Source organism: Eleutherodactylus coqui, chromosome 3 (assembly GCF_035609145.1).
Source record: "Eleutherodactylus coqui strain aEleCoq1 chromosome 3, aEleCoq1.hap1, whole genome shotgun sequence".
NCBI lineage: Eukaryota > Metazoa > Chordata > Amphibia > Anura > Eleutherodactylidae > Eleutherodactylus > Eleutherodactylus coqui.
The window spans coordinates 13,146,872-13,168,105 of record NC_089839.1 but is presented as its reverse complement, the minus strand read 5'-3'; the positions used below and the strand labels follow the sequence as shown (position 1 = coordinate 13,168,105).

General features: G+C 44.9%; 1 protein-coding gene across 1 annotated transcript in view; it reads left to right on the top strand.

Moving 5' to 3' along the window:
* The window catches only part of STUM (stum, mechanosensory transduction mediator homolog), a 65,260-nt gene extending 45,380 nt beyond the window's left edge, over positions 1–19,880 (top strand). Inside the window, exons 2-3 of the mRNA XM_066595135.1 lie at positions 1,989–2,168; positions 15,220–19,880. Coding sequence (XP_066451232.1) covers positions 1,989–2,168; positions 15,220–15,254 — 215 coding nt within the window. The 3' untranslated portion in view covers positions 15,255–19,880. The remainder of the gene's footprint in view (positions 1–1,988; positions 2,169–15,219) is intronic.
* Positions 19,881–21,234: the final 1,354 nt, after the last annotated feature.

Below are 21,234 nucleotides of genomic sequence, written 5' to 3'. Positions count from 1 at the left end.
GATGCTCTGCCTTCATCATAGGTTACCCTTATTGTGGCAGCGGCACAGAGGGGCCGGGAGGTCAAGACTGAGCGTTACATAGTGGATGCTGGAGGACCCCACAGAGTGCTGAGCCACTGACCCACTTATGGGATACCTACCAGATGCCCCAGATGCTCCTATACCGCTACATGCATCCCTATAGTGCCAACAACCACAGATAACCCCTACAGTGCCAGTCACAGATGTTCTTATAGTGGCAACCACTGATGCCACCATTCCAGCAACACATGCCACTATAGTGCCAGCCACAGATATCCACTGATAGCCACATATACCCCCTGCACTGCCAGCTACAGATGTCAGGAACTTCACCAATACCCAGGAGGGCATGTGAGTACTTCTGGGAAGTTCATGAAGAAGAAGACAAAAAGGAAGAAAAGGAGGAGGAGGAAGAGAAAAAAGGAGGAGTAAAAGAGGAAGGAGGAAAAAGAAAAAGAAGAAGAAATAGAAGGAGAAAAGAAAAAAAGAGAAAGAAGAAGAAGAGGAGAAAGAGGAAGAAGAAGGGGGAAGAAGAGGAGGAAGAAGAAAAAGAAGAGGAAGAAGGCGGGGGAAGAAGAGGAGGAAGGAGAAAAAAGGGGGGGGGGGACAGGAGGAATAGGAAAGAACGAAGGAAAGGAATACAAGTTCTACAGATGCTTCCAATAGACCAAGCCACATATATTCCATGTAATTCTAGCTATAGATGTGCCCTAATAGTGTTTCAGGTGTCTCCAATCATGCCAGCTACAGGTGCCCCTATAGTGCCAGCCAGAGATCCTTCTATTGTATGGATGGAGCAGGGCCACAGCAGCACAGAGTATTTTAATAGAAGATCATGCGGTTCTTGTGGGGAATGTTCATTAGTGAGATAGAGGCTGGATGTGAAGACGGTAAGAACATGAGCAATATTGGTGCATTCCTCGCTCCTACTGCTCTGCTGCTGTGTCAGTCTTCACTGCAGTCTTGCTATTCTATTCCTAGTTAGTTTAGTCCTATGTCTGTATTTCAATTGAGAGGGTCCAGGGAATGAGCAGTTTATTCCTTCCATAGTAACCAATGCAGGATGTGTGATTACTGCATGGGAATCTAAAACGAACAGATTGGGATAAAAAAATCTGCCATAACAAATCTGCGTCTGCGGATGGCCGCGCCGCGTCTCGTGGTCACTGAGCAGTGCGCAGACATGCAATGGCTTCATGAATTTTTTGCATCCGATTGAAAGCTCAGTCCTCTTTGTGCAGCAAACCGCGGGGAGGGTGTGATAAAGTGAATCTATGACTCCAGATATGAAACACTTTGTATCATTTCTGCATTGGAAACATTTTAGTAGATGAGCTCCTTTAAGTCTTAAAGTGGTATTCTGCTTTAAATTGGGAATATGGTTAGTTGGGGTCCATGAGCTGGGATATGGGGAGCTCACCAGAGCTGCACTGGGGGAGGTTTTTACATTTGTGGCTGAAGGATCAAAGATTTCTATTTTTGAATTTTTGATCCTGCGGAATCACTAGTCAGCCCCAGGGAACTCCATCAGACAAGCCTCACATCCCAGCTTCTGGCAGTACTATGGGAGAACTATAAGGCGGTATTATATGGGAACTCTTTGGCAACAGTATGTTGGAACTCTATGATGGTACTACTGTATATGGGAACTGTATGGCAGGAGGTAGGAACTGTCTGGCGGTATTATATGGTAACTCTATGGTAGTAGCATGTGAGAACTCTATGATGGTACTACTGTATATGGGAACTGTATGGCAGTATTGTGTGGACTCTCCAAGTATTATTTAGATGATGCATATGATTTGGGCACTATATGTTGGTACTACCTGGGTCATGTAAGGCAGTTTTATCTTTACACTGTATGATTATATTATGGGGGCTGTAATATTGACAAGTGGGGGCTGATATTCCTGCCCCATTTTCGTCTGTCTGCCCCTATATGTGATCCTCCCTCTTGTCTCTTTCAGGGACATTTGTATCAGCGTTCACCGTGCTGTGCGGAGCCAGGACCGACCTTCCCGACCGCCACATATGCTGTGTGTTCTGGCTGAACATAGCCGCAGCCCTCATCCAAATCCTCACGGCGATCGTCATGGTCGGATGGATCATGAGTATATTCTGGGGAATGGACATGGTCATCCTGGCAAGTAAGTGCCACTCTCTGCACCCGCAGGATGCCAGGGTTTGTCTGCAGCGGCTGCCAAGTCTATTAGAGTGAAGCGCAGTGCGCTGCTGCGGCCCTGGCACCACTAGGAGTCTTATACCCTCGAGTCGTCGTCTTATGTGACGTCTTTGTAATTCTTTAGTCAGCTATTTCTTTGATATTTTTGGTTATTGGGTGGCAGAAACCAATCATGGGGGCCATGACACTGCCCCAGCTTTCCACAGACCTGGAAAGGTAAATCAGTCTGCATTGCTTTGAAGGTTTCTGTAATCCTTGTTCCCTCTCCTAATGCGCTGCCCACATCAGTCTCCATAACTCCCAACTTTTGAACAAAAAGAGGCACAGCTATAGCAGAGCGCCTAGTGCGCCGCGGTACACTCTTATGACAGGCCACGCCCTCCGTATCCCATAATAGTGCGCTTCAGTAAACCCCTCCCAATAATAGTAACCCTCTTAAAGGGCCCCACTAGTAATAGTGACGTTGTTAGTGGCCTCAGTAGTAGTAGTGCCCCCATAGTGGCCCGAGTAGTAGTACTGACCCCCATAGTGTCCCTAGTTGTAATACTGACCCCCATAGTATCTCTAGTAGTAATACTGACCCCCGTAGTGGCCCCAGTAGTAATAGTAACCTCATTAGTGGCCCCTGTAGTTATAGTGACCCCACAGGTGCCCCAGTTGTAATAGTACCCACATTGTGTGCCCAGTAGTGATAGTAACCTCGCTAGTGGCTCATGTAGTGATAGTGTCCCTAGTAGTAATAGTGACACTGTTAGTGGCCCCAGTAGTAATAGTAACCTTGTTAGTGGCTCCCGTATAATAGTGACCGCGTAGGTGCCCCAATAGTAATAGTGACCCTGTTAGTGGCCCCAGTAGTAATAGTAACCTTGTTAGTGGCTCCCGTATAATAGTGACCCCGTAGGTGCCCCAATAGTAATAGTGATCCTGTTAGTGGCCCCAGTAGTAATTGTAACCTTGTTAGTGGCTCCCGTATAATAGTGACCCCATAGGTGCCCCAGTAGTAATAGTGACCCTGTTAGTGGCCCCAGTAGTAATAGTAACCTCATTAGTGGCCCCCATAGTAATAGTGACCCCATAGGTGCCCCAGTAGTAATAGCACCCACATTGTGTCCTCAGTAGTAATAGTGACCCAGTTAGTGGCCGCAGTAGTAATACTGACCCCCACAGTTGCCCCAGTAGTAATAGCAACCCCTATTAGTAGCCCCAGTCTTAAGTCACCCCCACAGTGGACCTCCAGCCACCTGACAAGCATGTTACTCCCTTTGGGGGCGCTTTCACACGGGACGGACCATCGTGCAGCACAGGACGCTGCAGAATATTCCGCAGGTTTTGATGCAGAATTGCCAGCAGTTTTCTGACATTTTTTATGGATTTTTCAGCACGGTGGAATATTCCACAGCGTCCTTATGGAAATATTCTTTCCGTGTGAAAGCGACCCGGTGATGTTGGGTCTCGTGCGCTGGTATCAGACTCCGGCCACGGAACGTCACTGGGATCTTATCCTGCATCGCTGTTTACCGGTTACTATAGCGCAGTCAGTTGTCGAATTGCAGGAATGCGAGGGGTTAATCTTACTATAAACGTTCTAGATCAGCGTCCTGTAAACACGTCAGATACGGGGGCCGATGGAGGAGGAAGTATATACAGGAGCCAGGCTATATGAGTTATATACAGCGCAGTCACTCTGTGGAAGGATATTGTGTCGCGGCCGGCGGACGGCAGCGGAGGATGACACAGATCGGCTTGGACAGTTCAGTCACCAGACAGATGTCAGCAGGAGTCTGCGAGGACCGAAGGAATCTGCCTATAGTTTATGTACTACACCGCTGCTATTTACAGTCCTTTATTGTCCCCCCCCCCCCCCCCAAATGTGCTGATTAAAGGGACCCTCGGGGATCAGCTGTAACCTCCAAGGGCCCATTCACACAGCGGTATGCCTAAAACACCGCGTGGGTCACACAGCGTCTTACCGCCATAAGAGCCAGCGATGAGCCCGCTACTGCTGCGTGTGGCGGTGATAGTGCAGTGCGCGTGACAGCGTATCTCACCCATGTATCTCACGCAGTCATGCGCAGTGTGACTTGTTTCTTATTCTTTAATTGTCTGCACTGTCTTATAGTGCCGTTGCGTTTGCAACATCTCCCATACGCTGCCCATAGAGGAGAATAGGGCTGTTCCTGCATGATACGTGGTGAAATAGAGCATGCTGCGATCTCTCTCACGCACGTATCTACATGCAACGAATACACGCTAATGTGAATGGATGCATGAAAATCAATGCACTTTTATTCACTCCATTCACTTTGTATCACGTGCGTAATATGCAGTGAAATCATGGTGGGGTGAAAGAGCCCTAAGAGAGTATGGCAGCAAGTTTTCAATTTCCCTACAGTGCGCCCACAGGAGAACTGGGGAATTGCATGGTGTAAATTAAATTTGACTGTGTATAGCTGGACAGATATACGGACATTAGAGGGATAGATAGATAGATAGATAGATAGATAGAAAGATAGATAGATATGAGATAGATAGATAGATAGATGTGAGATAGATAGATAGATGTGAGATAGATAGATAGATAGATATGAGATAGATAGATAGATAGATAGATAGATAGATAGATAGATAGATAGATAGATAGATAGGAGATAGATAGATAGATAGATATGAGATAGATAGATATGAGATAGATAGATATGACATAGATGGATATGAGATAGATGGATATGAGATGGTGGGGTGAATGAGCCCTAAGAGAGCATGGCAGCAAGTGTTCAATTTCCCTACAGTGCGCCCACAGGAGAAATGGGGAATTGCATGGTGTAGATTAAAGTCAGTGGACTGTGTATAGCTGGACAGATATATGGACATTAGAGGGATAGATAGATAGATAGATAGATAGATAGATATGAGATAGATAGATAGATAGATAGATAGATAGATAGATAGATATGAGATAGATAGATATGAGGTAGGTAGGTAGATAGATAGATATGAGATAGATACATAGATATATAGATAGATAGATATGAGATAGGTAGATATGACATAGATGGATAGATAGATAGATAGATAGATAGATAGATAGATAGATAGATAGATAGATAGATAGATAGATAGATAGATATGACATAGATGGATAGATAGATAGATAGATGTGAGATAGATAGATAGATAGATAGATAGATAGATAGATATGAGATAGATAGATAGATATGAGATAGATAGATAGATAGATAGATATGAGATATGAGATAGATAGATAGATAGATAGATATGAGATAGATAGATATGACATAGATGGATATGAGATAGATATGGGATAGATAGATAGATAGATAGATAGATAGATAGATAGATAGATAGATAGATAGATAGATAGATAGATAGATAGATAGATAGATAGATAGATAGATAGATAGATAGATATGGGATAGATAGATAGATAGATATGAGATAGATAGATATGACATACATAGATATGAGATAGATAGATATGACATACATAGATATGGGATAGATAGATAGATAGATAGATAGATAGATAGATAGATAGATAGATATGAGATAGATAGATAGATAGATAGACAGATATGAGATAGATATGAGATAGATAGATAGATGGATATGACATAGATGGATATGAGATAGATAGATAGATAGATAAAAGAGAAATGGATGATAGGTAGATATTTGTTTCTAATAAAATGGCGCACATTACAACTCTTAGCCCCGCCCCTTCCCCTTTTTGACACTTGTTGTAAAAAAAAATTGAGTGAAATCAGAAAAAATGTCCCCGTCTCCGTACTGTGGGCTGTTTGCTGTTATTTGTCCACATGAGGGTAACAGATTCCCTGAGTGCTGATCTCTGGGGTCCGCACGCCTGGCGTAGACTCCTTTCATGCTGAGCTGCTGCCGCGTGAATAATTTCCACATTCCTGAAATAAAGTTGACCTATTTTCCGTCTATCTGGTGTTTTACCTTTACCCAAGATGCCGAGTGATCGTGCCCTAAAGACAGGCAGGCCGTAGGCAGATGGATAAAGCTCTCTCTCCAGAGCCTCATTTTCTTCTGTCTGACGTCTCTACATAGAGACTTCTCCTTTAATTAGCCCCCAGCGTCCCCTTACCGAGACACCTTCTAGTTTACCCCCCACGGGGATGAGACGGGGCTCAGAGCACTTGTCTAATAGAGAGAGACAACCAAGTCTTTTTATAACCACTGTTTAAATGTATTCCAAAGATTACTGATGAACCTGCATGGGTGGCTGTTTCAGAAGCTGAAATTGCGTGCCGGTTATACCTATGGGAATGTGACCACATGATACTTATGGACCCTTCAAGATGATGACCCGTCTATACCACTTTTACCACTTTCAAAAAGTCAGCCAATTATCTTGACGCATGAGCAAATCACTCAGCACAGGAGCAAATTCGGATTGCCCATAGCTGCCACTAGAGGGAGCTCACTGCATACAAATGTATATGGCTCTCATTGAGCTCAATACTACCTAATGCTGTAGAACTGTATATAAAGAGCTCCTCCTAGTGGTGGCTGTAAACAATGTTTAATTTAATTCTCTGCTTCTGCTGAGTCATTACGAAACCTCATGCCCCTTATATACTAGCCCCCAGCTGATCCAGTCATACCCATGGACACAGGCAGTATTAAGGGCACTGTGGCTGTCATTTTTTGGGAGAATGTTGCTGAAATTTTTGTTTACCCACCTTCCATCAAAGTGGGTTTCAGTCCCATCTGGGGTATTTGCCCACCTTCTATCTAAGTGGGTTCCAGTTCCTTTTGGGGTGCTGTCCCACCTCCCATCTAACTGGGTTCCAGTCCTATCTAGGGTATTTGCCACATTCCATCCAGTTAAGTTCCAGTCCATCTTGAGTATTTGCCCACCTTCCATCTAAGTGGGTTCCAGTCCCATTGGGGTATTTGCCCACCTTCCATCTAAGTGGGTCCCAGTCCCATTGGGGTATTTGCCCACCGTCCATCTAAGTGGGTTCCAGTTCCACCTGGGGTATTTGACCACCTTCCATCTACGTGGGTCCCAGTCCCATTGGGGTATTTGCCCACCTTCCATCTAAGTAGGTTCCAGTTCCACCTGGGGTATTTGACCACCTTCCATCTAAGTGGGTTCCAGTCCCATCTGGGGTATTTGCCCACTTTCTATCTAAGTGGTTCCAGTTCCATCTAGGGTGTTTGCCCACCTCCCATCTATCTGGGTTCTAGTCTTATCTGGGGCATTTGCCCACCTTCCATTCAGATGAGTTCCAGTCCCATCTAGAGTATTTGCCCACCTTCCATCTAAGTGGGTTCCAGTGCCACCTGGGGTATTTGACCACGTTTCATCTAGTTGGGCTCCAATCCCATATGAGGTATTTGCTCACCTTCCATCTAAGTGGGTTCCAGTCCCTTCTGGGGTGTATGCCCACCTTCCATCTAAGTGGGTTCCAGGCCCATTTGGGGTATTTGCCCACCTTCTATCTAGGTGGGTTCCAGTCCCATCTGTGGCATTTGCCCACATTCCACTAATGGGTTCCAAACCCATCTGGGTTGTTTGTCAACCTTCCATCTAAGTGGGTTCCAGTCCCATCTGCCGACCTTCTATCCAGTTGAGTTCAAGTCCCATCTAGAGTATTTGTCCACCTTCCATTTAAGTGGGTTCCAGTCCTATTGGGGTATTGGCCCACCTTCCATCTAAGTGGGTTCCAGTTCTACCTGGGGTATTTGCCCACCTTACATCTAGTTGGGCTCCAATCCCATCTGGGGTATTTGCCCACCTTCCATCTAAGTGGGTTCCAGTCCCATCTGGGGTATTTGCCCACCTTCTATCTAAGTGGGTTCCAGTTCCATCTGGGGTGTTTGTCCACCTCCCATCTAACTGGGTTCTAGTCTTATCTGGGGTATTTGCCCAATTTCCATCCAGATGCATTCCAGTCCCATCTAGAGTATTTGCCCACCTTTCATCTAGGTGGGTTCCAGTTCAATCTGTGGCATTTGCCCACATTCCACTGATGGGCTCCAAACCCATCCGGGTTGTTTGTCCACCTTCAATCTAAGTGGGTTCCAGTCCCATCTACCGACCTTCTATCCAGTTGAGTTCCAGTCCATCTTGAGTATTTGCCCACCTTCCATCTAAGTGGGTTCCAGCCCCATTGGTGTATTTGCCCACCTTCCATTTAGTTGGGCTCCAATCCCATCTGGGGTATTTGCCCACCTTCCATCTAAGTGTGTTCCAGTCCCATCTAGCATGTTTGCCCACCTTCCATCTAAGTGGGTTCCAATCCCATCTGTGGTATTTGCCCTTCTTCCATCTAAGTGGGTTCCAGTTCCACCTGGGGTATTTGACCACCTTCCGTCTAGTTGGGCTCCAATCCCATCTGGGGTATTTGCTCACCTTCCATCTAAGTGGGGTCCAATCCCATCTGGGTTGTTTGGCAACCTTCCATCTAAATACATTCTAGTCCCATCTGGGGTATTTGCCCACCTTCCATCTAAGTGGGTTCCAGGCCCATCTGTGGTATTTGCCCTTCTTCCATCTAAGTCGGTTCCAGTCCCATTTGGGGTATCTGCCCAACTTCCATCTAGGTGGGTTTCAGTCCCATCTGTGTCGTTTGCCAACATTCCACTGATGTTTTCCAAACCCATCTGGATTGTTTGTCCACCTTCCATCTAAGTGGGTTCCAGTCCCATCTGCCGACCTTCTATCCAGTTGAGTTCCAGTCCCATCTAGAGTATTTGCCCACCTTCCATCTAAGTGGGTTCCAGTCCCATTGGCGTATTGGCCCACCTTCCATCTAAGTGGGTTCCAGTTCCACCTGGGGTATTTGCCCACCTTATATCTAGTTGGGCTCCAATTCCATCTGGGGTATTTGCCCACCTTCAATCTAAGTGGATTCTAGTCCCATCTGTGGTATTTGCCTACCTTCCATCTAAGTTGGTTCCAGTCCCATCTGGGTTGTTTTTCCACCTTCCATCTAAGTGGGTTCCAGTCCAATCTGGGGTATTTGCCCACCTTCCATCTAAATGGATTCCAGTCCCATCTGGGGTGTTTACCCACATTCCATCTATGTGGGTTTGAGTCCTCTCTGGAGTGTTTGCCCACCTTCTATCTAATTGGGTTCCAGTCCCATCTGTATTATTTGCCCTCATTCCATTGATGGATTCTAGGCCTATCTGGGTTGTTTATCCACCTTCCATCTAAGTGGGCTTGAGTTCCATTTGCAGTATTTGTCCACCCTCATCTTAAAAGCAGGTTCAAGTCCCATTTGTTACCACCAATTGGAATCAGTCCCTTCATTTGTTCTATACTTGTGTGTCAGTCTACACTGTATTTCTAGCATTCTGCTGATGAATCAGGAAGCACAGAAAGAATAGAACGATAAGTCGATGGGAGCCTATTGTAATGAGAGCTGCTGGAAGAGCCCTTAAAGGGCAGATACTGTCTAGTCGAGAGTACATTTTGGCATTTGTGGTTAGTTTAGCTTGACACTGTTGCGGTTATGTTGCTACGTTTTTGTTACATTTTTCAGATTTCTTATCCCTGGGAGCTCTGAAACATCCCGTCTCTGACATCAATGCTGGGAATTATTTGTTGCCGCCGCCCAGCGCCCGAGCAGGAGAACGCGATTCACCAAACATAGAGATCTAATTTTACACTGTTTTATCCTTGTTGGTTGTCATGGCGATAAATCTAAGAGAAGGTACGGCGGGGGATTAACTCTTTAAAAAATCGTTTCCAGCATCTTGTCTGTGGGTAGATTACAGGTGCCATATGGGAACAACCCCCAGGGTGCCCTGCAGCAAGGTGGAAGTGATTTCTGGTACTTGTAGTCCCACCTAATAGCATGCAGTCCTGTGATAAATGCTAAAGCTTCAATGTGCCCGTATGCCACCCATTAGATCAGCAGTTTGTGCTGCAGAGCTGTTTTTCCTACTATAATGGAGGAGAGGAAGTTGCTGGCATTGTCGGCCATTGGGAAGGTTATGGAGAGTTGTCTTTGGTCACCCGGTCACCCAGCCTACTTACGGGGGTACATAGAGATGTTACTGCTCTTTCTTCCTCCTGTCTTCTCTCTGTTCCTATAGACTGGCATATGTTGTACGAGGACCGCTGTTATGGGGTACAATTTTTATGCACATACCCGCCCATTTCTATAGGTCCCACACCAAAAATAGTTCAATCCTGATGCCTTTGAATCCCCAGGAGGGCGCACGAGCCTTCCCTGTAAATACATTTAGATACCCAGATAATGATATAGCCGTTCTGGATCCAGTGGGACAGTCCCGGATTTCAAGTGTTGCCCTGCCATCCCAGCAAGGTTTAGTGCATGCCTTATTATCAACTATGCAAATAAGGAAGATGGAACAATACCTCTGCAGCGCCACCTAGTGGATGGCAGCGTTCCTTCAACTCAGTGCTTGACCCTTTATACAGGTCTGTAGAGCAATGATTGGGAATTGAAAACTCTAACCTGACCTCTTCCTTTGGCCGCTGCACTAACATACAAGAGTGATGGGGCATCGCTTGTGCTTCAGCACACAACATTAGCGCCAGCACCCAGCGCAGCGGCTGCAGTGGAGGGACCAGAGGGGGGTCAGGTTGGAGCTGACTTTGGGACATGCACCACCCTTCGGCTCCATCACTATTTTGATTAACCTTTGTCATGCGTTTTTTTCCCCATCATCGAAGGTAGGACCCAGAAGTGTCAGTCAGGAGGTCCAAGGGCGTAACTATAGAGGGTGCAGGGGATGCGGTTGCACCCGGGCCCAGGTGCCTCAGGGGCCCCATAAGGCCTCTCTTCTACATATTGGGAGCCTAGTACTATGAATAAAGCATTATAGTTGGGGGCCCTGCCACAGGTTTCGCATTGGGGCCCAGAAGCTTCAAGTTATGTCTCTGTGCGCATGGTTTAGGTATGGGTACGGGTACAGATACAGATAGAGGGGGGGCCCCAGCTCACGTTTTGCATCAGGGCCCCTGAGCCTTTAGTTACGCCCCTGAGGAGCTCCTTATAGGGTCATCACTCAGGGAACTTTTTCTGTGTTGGGGCACTAAGAGAGCATCATACTATGTAAGGTGCATCATCACTAGGGCATCTTTACTATTGAGGGGGCATCATACAATGTAGGGGCATCACTAGGGCACTTTTCCTGTGTAGGAGAACTAAAGAGGAATCTTTACACTCCGGGTTGGGCATCACTGGGCACTTTTTCTATGTGGGAGTACTAAGCGGGGCATTACTGGGGGCACCAAGGGGTAAATTTACTATGCACATTGGCACCACAACTATATAGGTATCATAATAAGTGGTGGGCATCACTAGGGGCACTTTTTCTGTATAAGGGCACTAAAGGGGAATCTTTACAGTATGGGGAATCACTAGGGATGCCCCGGCCAATAAACCACTGGCTAGTCTGATGATTATAGGGGTTTTCCTATACTATTAATGACCTATCCTCAATAGTTGCTATATGCAGAGACTCTGACTCCTCCTCCATACAGCAGCCACCGCGGGTAAACTGAGGTTGCTGGAGGGTGTAAACTACTTGCTGCCATGGTTGTTGCCTAGCCAGCAATTCAGGGGTGTGGAGGGCACTAAGATGGAACACTATTGGGTCCACCAGGGGGGACAATGTTAATATTGAGGCCACTAAGGATCACACTGTTGCTACTGTCACCTCTAAGGAGTGCTTTGCAACAATTGAGGGCCAATAGGGTACTATTACTACTTGGGCCATTAAGAGGGCACTATTACTTTTGGGGTCACTGAGAGGGGATGATATTATTATTGGGGCCACTCAGAGGGGCACTATTACTAGTTGGGGGTGCTTTAATTTTTTTACTATGGGGAGATTACTGAGAGGTTGATTGGGGGTAGTGGCAGGATGGGGAGATGCGAATCATGGCTGCAAGAGGTCTTTATGGCAGATTGGGTCCAAAAAAACTGAAACACATGTTGCAAATCAGTGCACTTGTCTTCACTCCCGGCACCGCCACACACTGCTGCTCAGTCCCAATATTAGGATTTAGGATGCGGAGTCCCGGAGGTCTCCTCTTTTATCCAGAATGTCCTGGAAACTCTAGAAGAGCCAACTACTCTGTAGCTCCTATGGGACCCAAAAGCTCAGGGGCCCAAATCTACTGAAAGACATAGGGGCCCAAGGGAAAGCCCTAACAACCCAAACCTCCCTATTCCGTAAAATCAACCCCACCTGCCCTTTTATAAAGTTCTTCTCTGACACAGCGCCCCCAACTGGTCAGGCGTATCTTCCCACAGATGTTCCTCATATCTATTGTGTATCAACCCAACCACCTAAAGATTGATGAGAGTAACACATAGACATTCGTGATGCAGCGTTTTGCTCATTTACATGTAGTAATTATCTCTGCAGCCCCTCGTAGCTGCTTGGTGTAAACGAACGCATTAGGCGCAGATCCATTCCTTTAATGTATTCGAAGGAGAAAAGGCAATTAAGATGCGGTGATTTGACAGCACTTTACTTAATGCTGCTGATAACCGGATTACCGCTAATTACAAGGAGTCTTCAAGCCATTATCTCTGTCAGACAAAAAACAAACAGCGCGCTCGCCACTTCGTTTTTGGTAAATCCGTGAACAGATTCTGAGGCGGCCCGTTAACTAAAGGAGCTCTCAGGGTGATATACTATATACCGCTCTGTCACCCGGCTCTCTCAGAGCCCTGAATGGCTACTTATACAGTACAGGATTTGGGTTTGTATCACTGTAGACAGACATTTCATTCAGGAGTCTGTTAGGTGACAACCCGTAGGCAAATTTGTCATGGCGGCCATATTGGTTGTCACCCAGTTTTCTTATGAAAGCACAATAGGATTTTCAACCAAAGGGATCCTTTTAGTATCGGAGGTGGACTGATTTACACGGGACACATGTCACTGACACTATTGGTATAACCTATTTCAGGGCAGTCATGTACTATTCGTTCACTTCTTGTTTGCTGCTGGTTTTTAGCCGGTTTAAAAACCATCGCCAAGCCGCTCAAAATTCGTTCCACTTGAATGGAATTTGTCTGGTCTTTTGCACAGCTTGAGGGGGAAGTATTTATTTGCCTTGTATACACAATGAGTGCATTGTTTACTCATGTCTGGAGGAGACAATGGAATCCTGCAGGCATGATAATCCCTCGAATAAACATACACCCAGATGAGAAAACAAATAATACTGATTTTACTTTAGCTAATGAGGGAAAAAGAGAGGATTCAAGCCGTCATCTGTATGTCTAATTTTATGCAAAAATGTTGTCAATTCGTTCAGTCTTTCGGACATTTTACCGATAATCGTTGCGTGTAAAAGAGCCTTTACTAGCATGATTTCTGATGAGTGTGTTCCTAATTTCCTACCTTTTCTCTTTCTTTTTCATGCCTCTCTCTGATGATCTCCTCCCTGCTTCACTTGTCTCACAGTCTCACAAGGTAGGTGGCCAGCGGCCCATAGAGAGGGTTCCGATAACGAACAGGCTTATTAGCACACTATCTATCTATCTATCTCATATTTATCTCATATCTATCTATTTATCTCCTATCTATCTATCTATCTATCTATCTATCTCTCACTCACTCTCATATCTATCTATCTATCTATCTATCTCATATCTATCTATCTCTCACTCACTCTCATATCTATCTATCTATCTATCTATCTATCTATCTATCTATCTATCTCCTATCTATCTATCTATCTATCTATCTATCTATCTATCTCTCACTCACTCTCATATCTATCTATCTATCTCCTATCTATCTATCTATCTCATATCTATCTATCTCATATCTATTTATCTATCTATCTCATATCTATCTATCTCATATCTATCTATCTATCTCATATCTATCTATCTCATATCTATCTATCTATCTCATATCTATCTATCTATCTCATATCTATCTATCTATCTCATATCTATCTATCTATCTATCTATCTATCTATCTATCTATCTCCTATCTATCTCCTATCTATCTCCTATCTATCTATATATCTATCTATCTATCTCCTATCTATCTATCTATCTATCTATCTATCTATCTCCTATCTATCTATCTATTTATCTATCTATCTATCTATCTCCTATCTATCTCATATCTATCTATCTATCTATCCATCTATCTATCTATCTCCTATCTATCTATCTATCTATCTATCTCATATCTATCTATCTATCTCCTATCTATCTATCTATCTGTCTCATATCTATCTATCTATCTCATATCTATCTATCTATCTATCTATCTATCTATCTATCTATCTATCTCCTATCTATCTATCTATCTATCTATCTATCTATCTATCTATCTATCTATCTATCTCCTATCTATCTATCTATCTATCTATCTATCTATCTATCTATCTCCTATCTATCTATCTATCTATCTATCTATCTATCTATCTATCTATCTATCTATCTATCTATCTCCTATCTATCTATTTATCTCATATCTATCTATCTATCTATCTATCTATCTATCTATCTATCTCCTATCTATCTATTTATCTCATATCTATCTATCTATCTATCTATCTATCTATCTATCTATCTATCTATCTATCTATCTATCTCCTATCTATCTATCTCATATCTATCTATCTATCTATCTCATATCTATCTATCTATCTATCTATCTATCTATCTATCAGGGTTATTGCAAACAGTCTATCTATCTATCCATCTCCTATCTATCTATCTATCTATCTATCTATCTATCTATCTATCTATCTATCTATCTATCTATCTATCTATCTATCTATCATCTATCTATCATCTATCTATCTCCTATCTATCTATCTATCTATCTATCTATCTATCTATCTATCTATCTATCTATCTATCTATCTATCTCCTATCTATCTATCTATCTCCTATCTATCTATCTATCTATCTATCTATCTATCTATCTATCTATCTATCTATCTATCTATCTATCTATCTATCTATCATCCATTATAACATATTTGTACATTTACCTGCAGGCTATAAGGAACAAGGCATTCCCCAGCAGCTGTAATCCCAACATCCAACATGAAGGAGAAGTCAGAGACTCATTTCAGTGTTTATTTCTTCTTCTAGAACAGTTTTAAGATAAGGAAGAAGACATGGGACACTCACACACGATGGCGGCAGTATACAAAGGGAACCTCAATGTACAGACAAATGCCCAGTTGTTCAAATGGAACCTCCAAAACCCTGGAGGAGCTCCCCCGGCTGCGCCGCCTCCGTCCACCGTACTTGTGAAATCAGTATCACTGTGCACTTTTGGAACCTGTTTTGGTGTCCTCCGTTCTCCTAAAGGCTCCGCCCGCCGTCCTTCATATTCGGTTTGGACTAAATGGTGAAGAATGGGATTTATCTACGGGAAATAAATGAAACAATCCATGATGCAATGGAGGACTTGGTGTCTCCCTCTACGGGTCAAGAGGCGGCCCTGCATATGTTGTGTCCTCAGACCCTGGGACGCAAGGAAAATGGCCAAAAGTCATTAATCACACAAGACTCGAATGGACGCCAAAGCCGACGTGTCTGAGTAGTCTGGACTCCTGAAAGAACATTCTGCGGTAACGAATACTTTTCATCTGTGTCCTCCTGTAAATACGAGAAAGAAGACAACACGGACCTCGGCTCGGGGCGACCTCGGATTGGGGTTCAGCCCCGTAGATTCAGTCTGTTGCTGTCAAAAAGACTTCTTGTTAAAAAATTTACAAAAATGTTGGTGAAATCGGAGTAAATTTTTACAGGAATTACAATGGCCGATCCCGGGGCCGGCGGTCTGCGGGGGAGGGGGACTGGTTATGATCTGGGTAAACATGTTCTACACGTGTCAAGCTGGAGGTGGGGTAGACAGGAGGCCCATCCGAGGGCCGGTATACACATGGAGGCGCCCCCTACATGTAATGCACATTGTGGGCGGGGCTTATTGATGTGCCGTCAGAGCCGTGTTACGTCTTATGAACCAATCAGAAGGAAACGTGCCGCTTCTGTGGCGTCCATCAGGCGCTACATTCTGGATGAGGCGACCGCACTTTTCATATGGTCTTGGTATTGATTTTCAATTAAGTTCTTCATGTATGAAACAGATGAACCCCGAGTGCCGAAACTGTCTTCAGGCCTACAGCAGATAAGGAGAGAGTGTCACACATGCTAGGCTTAGATACAGTAGCTCTTGAGACAGTATCACACGGTAGGTTTAGATATAGCAACTTGGGAGACCGTAGCACACATGAAAGGCATAGATACATAGGTGCAGAAGACAGTATCATACATTATATGCTTAGATACAGAGGCTCAGGAGACGGTATCATACATGATAGGTTTAGATACAGTATCTTACATGATAGGCTTAGATACAGTAGCTAATTAGACTGTATCACACACAATAGGCTTAGTCGTGCAATTGAAGAGACATTATCAGACATGATGGGTTTAGATACACCAGTGCGGGAGACAGTATCACACATGATAGACTTAGATACAGCGGCTTAGGAGACAATATCACATATGATGGATTTAGATACAACAGCTCAGGGGACAGTATCACATGTGATTAGATACAGGAGATCATATCATACATGATGGATTTATATATAGCAGCTCAGGAAACAGTATCACACATTAAAGAATAAGATACAGTAGCTCAGGCGTATCACACATGATCAGCTTAGATACACAGTTGAACTGGCACTATCATATATGATTTGCTTAGATACATAAGCTAGCAGACAGTTATCAGACATGATAGGCTTAGATACAGCACCTACGAGGCAGTATCACACATGTTTTGCTTAGATACACAGCCTGAGAAAATCACACATGATGAATCACACATTACTGGCCTAGATACAGACGCTCAGAAGGTAGCATCACACATTCATGGCTTAGATACACACCTCTACAGACAGAATTTGCACATGATAGGCTTAGATACACAGTTCAACAGATAGTATCACATGATAGGCTTAGCAAAAGAGGCTCAGTAGACAGTATCACACTTGTTTTGCTTAGATACTTTGGCTCAGCAGACAGTACTACACTTAATAGGTTTAGATATTGCAGCTCTGCAAACAATATGACACATGATAGGCTTAGATACAGCAGTATATTAGCAATATCTAATCCTATCCTGTGTGATGCTGTCCGCTGAGCCGTGTATCTAAGCCAATCACGTGATACTATCTGCTGAGCTGTGTATCTAATCTTATCATGTGTGATGCTGTCTGCTGAGCTGTGTATCTAATCTTATGTGTGATACTGTCTGCTGAGCTGTGTATCTAAGCCAATCACGTGATACTATCTGCTGAGCTGTGTATCTAAGCCAATCATGTGTGATACTCTCTCGGCAGCGGGGTATGTTATATAGCCTGTTGCTCACAGGGGGATTGGCTTTAGCGATAATCTTCATATCTGGCATTCTTTAGGGTCTTGGATTTGCATGCAGATGGCGGCGGCGGCGCGGCCCCTGTCATTGGGTAACGGGGGCAGCAGTCACTTTCCCATGAACTTTGCATGAAGTGGAGTTCTTATTCCATCAGTAAATGTCACATTTGGCCAAAATTGGAGTTTGTGTCAGATTTAGTAACGGAGTCAGCGAGATCTCAGTAGAAGTTGGAAGCAGCGCGGTGGCGGTCAGACCTCTGACATCGCCGGCAGCACATGACATTTCCACATCTCCTCATGTCCTGAATGTCACCGCCGCTCACAACACGTCTGCGGAGCAAATGCCCGGTGCTTACTGGTGGGAAGCTGGGAGGGGACCCCAACCTCGTATGAGAAGGGGGACCCCTGATCCGCTCCCGCTTGGTGAGGGGTGCAGCGTAGGCGCGGCGCTCTCCGCTCACGTCCATGGCAGATATGGAAACAGCAAACATCTGACATCTACGGCATTCCCCTTTAAGAATGTAGCAGAGCTCAACAGCTCATAGATTGAGCATCTTGGATTTAGGGCTGCGGCAGGTGACCCCTACGAAGATGAAACGGCACGCAGCGTTTTACCGTACCCCGCCCCCCCATCATGAGGTCCCACCCACATGTCCGCTCAGGAATACCCCAAAACTGCCTAAAAAAGGCGCTTGTATGTAGGACCAATTCATGGCGTGATAAATCTGCAGATGTTACATAATGTAAATTAATTTGTACCATTTTTCCTTTTTTTTACTCCGTAATTTGCGCTCCGTGTCGCCGTTGTGCAGCAATTTTCAAAAACCGAAGCGCATTTGTGGCTTTTCGTTAGATAGCGTTCTAGGAACGTTCCCCGGAGCTTCTCCCGTAGGACCACCAGAGGATGTGCACCAGGCAACTTACCTTACCTGCGCTGACAGTTGTGGTACGGCATGTAGCTAAGCTCCTGCCTGTGCTATGGCAGTGTATCTAAGCTGGCAGACATACACTTTGTGATTGTATCTAAGCTGTCAAATATATGCTGTCATTGTATCTAAGCTGTCAGCTTGACTACGGCAGTTTATCCAAGCTGTCAAATATAGGCCGCCTGCACATGAATGGCTCGGATACCCCAGCGGAATCCGACCCTGTGCCCATCCGGTGACCCAGCATACCTGTCCAGAGTCTTCGTAATCTGTACTGCGAATGGTCCGGCCGGCGCACCGCTGCACATGTGCAGTACAGATTTTGCCACACCGTCGCTAGGCGATGAAGCGCATTCCGCAATTTATCCGCATGGAATCCGCCTAATAATAGAGCATGGTGCGATGTGCATGGTATTTGCCGCGGAATACGGGGGCGCACGCTCGCTTTAGATTCCGCAGTGCAAATCCACCTCTGTGCGGGCGGCCATATGCTGTCATTGTATCTAAGCTGCCAGCTCTACTATGTGGGTGTATCTAAATGATCATCTTTGGGCTGTATTTACACGGGCGAGCGCAATATCAGTCCTAGATACCGGTTTTAGATATTGCGCTTGCAAACGTGATTTTTCTGCGAGTGTCATGTGTTTCGAGATAGAAGTGCGTCGCTGCACATGCGAGAGTCATGCGTGTTGCTCCAGGACTTATAATTGCAGGAACTGCATTGGATCTCTCTTGCACTTAGCATGCGAGGGCGATACGAGGGCGATACGAGGGCGATACAAGGGCGATACGCGGGCAATACGAGGGCGATACGATTTCTTCCTCCCATTGGAAATAATGGGTGATATCATCCAAAAATCGGACGCGCTGCGAGGAAACAGTCGCTCCTGTAAATAGACCTGCAATACACGAAACTGGCAGGATAGGATCATCCGTGTAAATACAGCCTTAGGCTACATTCACACAGGCGAGATACCCGATATGGCGCTGCCCAACATGCGTTTTTCACACGGATGCAAGGCGTTTTTCATTCGAAAATGGATCGCATCACTTCTGTGAAATTGCGGTCCTCGGGCGCACGTTTCACGTGCGTTAGAGGATTTACAAGTTTCCCATTGTTTTCAACATCACATCGCACTCGTGTGCCCCTCGGACGGCCTGCGAGCGCCATGCGATGTCTTTAAAGGTCCCATTTAAAAACAACAGGCAAGGCGATGCGAGGGGGCGCCAGCAGATTGGACGGGCAGCATCGTCCGTGTGCATGCAGCCTTACTATCACAATTAGAGATGAGCCAGCGTACTCGGTTCGGGTGTTTTTGCACTCGAGCACCGCGTTTTCCGAGTAACTGACTACTTCGGGGGGCCGTGGGGGGTAGCAGTAGGGAACAGGGGGGAGCTCTCTCTCCCCACTCCCCTCTGCATCCCCCCACTCACCCCCGGCGTCCCCCGAATCTTCTCGTCCGAGTAGTCAGTTACTCGGAAAAAGCAGTGCTCGAGTGCAAAAACACCCGAACCGACTACGCTCGCTCATCTGTAATCACAATGTATCTAAGCTACCAGCTGAACTATGGAAATGTATCTAAGCTCTTAGCTATACTATGTTGGTGTATCTAAGCTTCCATATATGTCTGTGTATCTAAGTTGTCAGTTTTACTATGGCATTGTAGCTAAGCTCGCAGCCGTATTACCGGTATGTCGGTTTATCTAAACTGTCGGCTTCAATACAACATTGTATTTAAGCTGTCAGTTGGCCTCTGCAAATGTATCTAAGCTCTGAGCTATACTATAAATATCTATGTATCTGTCAGCTTTACTATGACACATATCTAAACTCTCAGATGTACTATGTTGGTGTATCTAAGCTCTCAGATGTACTATGTTGGTGTATCTGAGCTCTCAGATGTACTATGTTGGTGTATCTAAGCTCTCAGATGTACTATGTTGGTGTATCTGAGCTCTCAGATGTACAATGTTGGTGTATCTAAGCTCTTGGATGTACAATGTTGGTGTATCTAAGCTCTTGGATGTACTATGTTGGCGTATCTGAGCTCTCAGATGTACTATGTTGGCGTATCTGAGCTCTCAGATGTACAATGTTGGTGTATCTAAGCTCTTGGATGTACTATGTTGGAGTATCTGAGCTCTCGGATGTACTATGTTGGCATATCTGAGCTCTCAGATGTACTATGCTGGTGTATCTAAGCTCTTGGATGTACTATGTTGGTGTATCTAAGCTCTTGGATGTACTATGTTGGCGTATCTGAGCTCTTAGATGTACTATGTTGGCGTATCTGAGCTCTCGGATGTACTATGTTGGCGTATCTAAGCTCTTGGATGTACTATGTTGGCGTATCTGAGCTCTTAGATGTACTATGTTGGTGTATCTGAGCTATCGGATGTACTATGTTGGCGTATCTGAGCTCTCAGATGTACTATGTTGGTGTATCTGAGCTCTCAGATGTACTATGTTGGTGTATCTAAGCTCTTGGATGTACTATGTTGGTGTATCTGAGCTCTCAGATGTACTATGTTGGTGTATCTGAGCTCTCAGATGTACTATGTTGGCGTATCTGAGCTCTTAGATGTACTATGTTGGCGTATCTAAGCTCTCAGATATACTATGTTGGTGTATCTAAGCTCTCAGATATACTATGTTGGCGTATCTAAGCTCTTGGATGTACTATGTTGGCG